Here is a 4,786-nt window from a genome sequence, read left to right as displayed (position 1 = left end):
AAACCGCTTTTTCGAGCTAGTATTTTCAGAGAATTACGAGCCCACAGCCTGCAGTTTCATCAGCGAGGATGTAGCGTGCGTGTCTTGGAAGCACGCAGGGGAGCGTTTGACAGAGGCCGGGTACACAAACGTGTTCATAGCGGCTTTCACCACAGCTTATGCGCGACTGGAACTCCACGCTCTCATAGAAAGTTTAGGAGAGAGGTGTTTGTACATGGATACCGATTCCGTGATCTTTGTGAGCCGTCCCTGTGACTCTAATCCCCCCTTAGGATGTTATTTAGGTCAGCTGACGAGCGAGGTTCCCTCTGGGCAGTATATAACGGAGTTTGTTTCCGCTGGTCCTAAGACTTACGGGTACAAGCTGTCAGGAGGGGAAGCGTGTCTGAAAGTTAAGGGTGTTACTCTGAATGCCTCTAATAGTGAAAAGATCCATTTTGACAGTTTGAAGGATTTGGTTTTCACGCACGTTTCTGGCTCTGAGCCTGGTGAGATCACGGTGAGTCACCCAGGCATAACCAGAGACAAAAAGAACTTTGTTATTAAAACAAAACTTCTTAAAAAAACTCTGAAGGTTGTTTATGACAAACGCGTGCTCAGGGAGGGGTTTAAGAGTCTGCCCTACGGTTATTAAAATGGATACGAGGTGGCGTCACCCTTTCTCGGCCATCTTGGCAGGACCCAGCAATTGCGGGAAAAGCTATTTTATAAAAAATTTACTTGTGAACGCAAAGTCTACGCTTTCTGTCATGCCTGAAAATATTGTGTGGTTTTACGCATGCTGGCAGCCGTTGTATGAAGAATTGCTCCGACGCTATCCTTTTATAAAGTTTGTAGAGGGTTTGCCCTCCAATCTGAATGATAATGAATTGTTACCTGTTAATAAAGTAAATCTCGTCGTTGTGGATGATCTGATGGCGTGTGCTTCCGACAGCGGCGAAATCGAAAACGCTTTCACCAAATACGTTCATCACAGAAATCTGAGTATTATTTACATCGTGCAGAATCTATTCTGCCAGGGGAAGAGCAGCAGAACCATCAATCTGAACACCAAGTACATGGTGTTATTTAAAAACCCTAGAGATAAATTACAGATAGCGACTTTAGCCAGACAGATGTATCCGGGGAAAGCTGCCTTTTTTATGGAGGCTTATGAAGATGCCACGGGGAAGCCCTTCGGCTACCTGGTGGTGGATTTAAACGCGACAACGCCGGAATCTTACAGACTTCGTACAGGGATGTTTCCCCCAGACCTCCCGGTCTGCTATGTTATTAAAAAAACAGGAGGGGGGAATAAAAGGCGCTGACGCTCAACTCCGCGGTGCTTTTAAGGAGCGTCAGCCTGGCACGGAGGAAGCATGTCAGCCTGCTTAAAAAGAAACGGGAGTCTCCTGAGACTCATCTCCAAATCACCCCCTCATCTGAGGAATGCTATTCTGTGCGCCGCTCCAAACGATTTAATAAAGGCGATCGGGGAGATAGCTTTAAATACGCTAAAAGGCGTCATCCCCCTGTCACAGCGGCAGAAGACTGTCCTGCGAAAAAAACGGTCCCTGATTAAAACCCTGAGCAGCTCTAAGACTCCCCTTACAAAGAAGAAGAAACTGGTGAGACAACAGGGGGGTTTTATAGGATCCTTGCTGGGTTTTGTTCTGCCCTTGCTCACCAGCTTTTTAACACCCTCCTGATGGATCATGCGGAGAAGATGTACCTGGTCCCTAGCCAGCAGCTAGATCGTCTAACTATTCAGCGGCCCCCTGAGAGCGAACCCATCAGGCACGCGGTTGTGCACTCTCTAGACAATGAGATGAAAACGGTTCTAGAGAGGGGGGATTTGTCCGAATACCAGAAGGCCAAGGCCTACGCCTCTCTCCTTCAGAAATATCTCACCCACATCAGAATGGGTGAGGAAGAGAAAACTAAGCTGGATCTGTATTTCCCGCAACCTGTGTTAACATCCGACGCCGATAAAAAAAATGCGACGGTTTTTGAAGAGGTGATAGAGAATCTACCGCATCGAAACAGGAACAACGCCCTTGTGCTGCTGAAGAAAATGGATCAAAACAAAGAAATTGCCTCTTGGGATGAAAGGGGAACTTTTCTCTACAGAGGGACCCCTGTTGCCGGAAGCCATATGCTTGACTTGGTCAAGGCTATTACTCAGACTCGTCCGCCCTCTTCCGCCCCATCGCCTAAAGGCCTGGACGTGTTTATGAGGGCTCTGGCCGAACTCAACGTCCCCTCTTCAGTGGCGGGCACCCCGGCTGCTAGAAAAATGCTGGAAGACCTGAAAAGCCCTCAGCCTCCGGCTTTAAAGGGCACGCCTGTAATTTCTTCTAAAAAACAAAAAATTTCACCCCTCCTTATTTCTTCTAAAAGAAAAAAAAAGCATCCCGCGTGGTTGACTATGGAAGAATAAAATTTGTAAATGCAAACCTTTCGCCTCTGAGTATTTTATGGACAAAAGACACACGCTTACTTCATTTTAATATTTCAACATATTTTTATTAAAGGGGACCGCAAGAAACACATGTTTGGGTAGGGGTGTACATGTTTTGTAAAGCCCGTGAATTCTTCAGGGTGCTTTTTGCAAAACTCGCGACCATCCTGTCATTCAGTTCGGGGGTGGGAGAATACATCTTCACAATCTCGTGAAAGGGGGCGCCTTTGCAGCGATGGTGAAGAAAAAACAGGCAGTGTTGTCCGCACGTGTTAGACGTTGATCCTTGGAGACGGTTCCTCTGGAAGCGCACCTCGTTAGAATTCTTGTTTAAAAAGTCCATTATGGTGGGGGGAAAGAGGGGGCTAGAGGGTGGGTTGCCGAATGAGTCAAAAAACTCGGAGGTCCCGGGGTCGCTGAGATAAATCGCCACCCAGTGTTCTCCAGGGAGGTCGTGGGGATGCGTGTTCACCACTAAAGAGACGGGCCTCCGGGACAGCCTTTCAACAGGCAGCCGATCGCTGGGGAAGACGTTCAAGAAGCTTTTTCGGGTGTGGGGATTGTTTAGTAAGACGCGTGTTAGCTGGACGGTATCCATGTTACATATAGTCAAAGAGCACGTTGCGGTTTTGGTTGATCTCGATGACGTTGTCAAACACCCCGTACACGATCAAATTCACAGTTTGAAGGAGCGCGTCCGCAAAGCGTATTTCGGCTCTCAGGTTTCCCGTTTTGATCAGGGAGTAATGGTCTGCACATTCCTGATCGGGGGAGAGGTCAAAGGCGAACAGAGTGTACCCGTTCCGATACTCGTCACGATCTATCAAGAGCGGCCTATCCTGAAGATGCTTCCCCGCTGTTTGCACTAAACTCATGTATTCTCTCACGTTGTTCCCGGCGGCAAAGTCGGGCTGGAAGGGTTTGGGGGGGATCTGCTCACCATCCACATATAGGGCCGCAAAGTTAATGTTGTAATCTTTAAAGTGGAAAGGGTTTTTGGTGAAGCTGCCGCTGAAAGCGTCATTGTCCACCAGAGCCATGACCACCATTTTGGGGAGCTGCCCCAAAAACAAGTTGTCTTGGTTGCTTACACGGGCTCCTGCAGAGATACTGAACACTTTCATGCTGACACGGTCCACGGGGTATTTTGCTGTGGAGGTCATCAGCGCTTCAGCATGGGCCAGTCGGACAACCGGGGACACCCTCACTTTTTTCACAAAGAGAGAGGCCGAATCCAACTGTAGCTTAAAACGTGCAGCGTCTCCCGCGCCGCTCATCAAGCAGAAGGCGTCCCTGCTGCGGGTTAGTTTGATTTTCACATCCACCCCGTTTAGTAGCAGTTTTTCTTGAAAAAATAGGTCCGCGTGGAGATGCCCTAAAAGGTCTATCACCCTGCTCTCGGCCGTTAGTTCTGCTCTCTTGGCAAATCCCTTGTTGACGGGGTTTGCCAGGATGGTGGACTCGTGGTGGCCAGCCGTATCCTTATAAAAACCACCCGCTGAAAATTGTGTGGCTAGGGTTTCCCCGCTGTAATTGAGCAGAGTTTCAATCATCGCCCTATAGGGGTAGCAATTATTGCTCTGGCTGATCAGCCGGTCTCCGACCGTCACATCCAGCTGACTGAATATGGATGCTATAGGGTAGTTCACCAGCGCCACTCTAGCGTCAGCAGGGAGGTCCGTGCCGTCTTCTCGAGTAATTTTGCATTTCGCGTAGAGAAGTGTATTGTTTAAATCGATGTAATCTTCCCCGTTGCCGGCTATGTAGAACTCTAGAGGTGCGGACCCCGTAAGGGCTGATAGGGGTGGGACTTCGATATACAGACTTTTCTCGATGCATGTTTGTGTCGGGGCTATCTGGAACAGATCGAGCTCCGACTTCACACACTCTTCCGAGCCGCAGTGTATGAACGCCATGGTCGTTTATAAAGCGTCTTCGAGTCCCCCGTGAGAAGTCCTCTTCTTCTTCTTCCTCTTTCCTCCCCTCTTCCTCGAGGCTTTCTGCTTCTTGGGGCCCCCGCGGCTTCTTTTAACGGGTCTCGGGGGGCCGCCGCGTGTAGTAGACCGCTTTCTTTTAAGGCCGCCCCTTCTTTTAAGATACAGAAAGCCCGATCCCTCCTGGGGGTCAAGTTTATTCATAACTCGACGTGTCACGTGGCTCACGACATCTTGAGCAATATTGTGAGCCGCTGTTTTCAAGTGCGGCTTGACGATAGCCGCCCCTTTTTTAAAAAGCGGTACGGCCATTCGGAAAAGCCTCCGAAAAATCCCTCCAATTCCTGACCCATACATAACGGGCGCACCGTGAAATCCAGGGAGAGCGTAACCGGCCTGTGAACGGTAATAG

The 4,786-nt window shown here is 49.2% G+C and overlaps 1 protein-coding gene across 1 annotated transcript; it reads right to left on the bottom strand.

The window, feature by feature from the left end:
* Window positions 1–3,039: 3,039 nt before the first annotated feature.
* Window positions 3,040–4,356, bottom strand: LOC132582296 (uncharacterized protein F54H12.2-like). The gene has a single exon (XM_060253832.1). It carries the CDS (start codon window positions 4,354–4,356, stop codon window positions 3,040–3,042), a length of 1,317 nt encoding a protein of 438 aa, XP_060109815.1.
* Window positions 4,357–4,786: the final 430 nt, after the last annotated feature.

Source organism: Heteronotia binoei, chromosome 14 (assembly GCF_032191835.1).
Source record: "Heteronotia binoei isolate CCM8104 ecotype False Entrance Well chromosome 14, APGP_CSIRO_Hbin_v1, whole genome shotgun sequence".
In the NCBI taxonomy this organism is placed as follows: domain Eukaryota; kingdom Metazoa; phylum Chordata; class Lepidosauria; order Squamata; family Gekkonidae; genus Heteronotia; species Heteronotia binoei.
This window is presented reverse-complemented; position numbering and strand designations above follow the sequence as displayed.

Excerpts from the sequence above, each read along its gene's own strand:
- LOC132582296 (XM_060253832.1), bottom strand. The coding sequence starts at position 4,356 with ATGGCGTTCATACACTGCGGCTCGGAAGAGTGTGTGAAGTCGGAGCTC.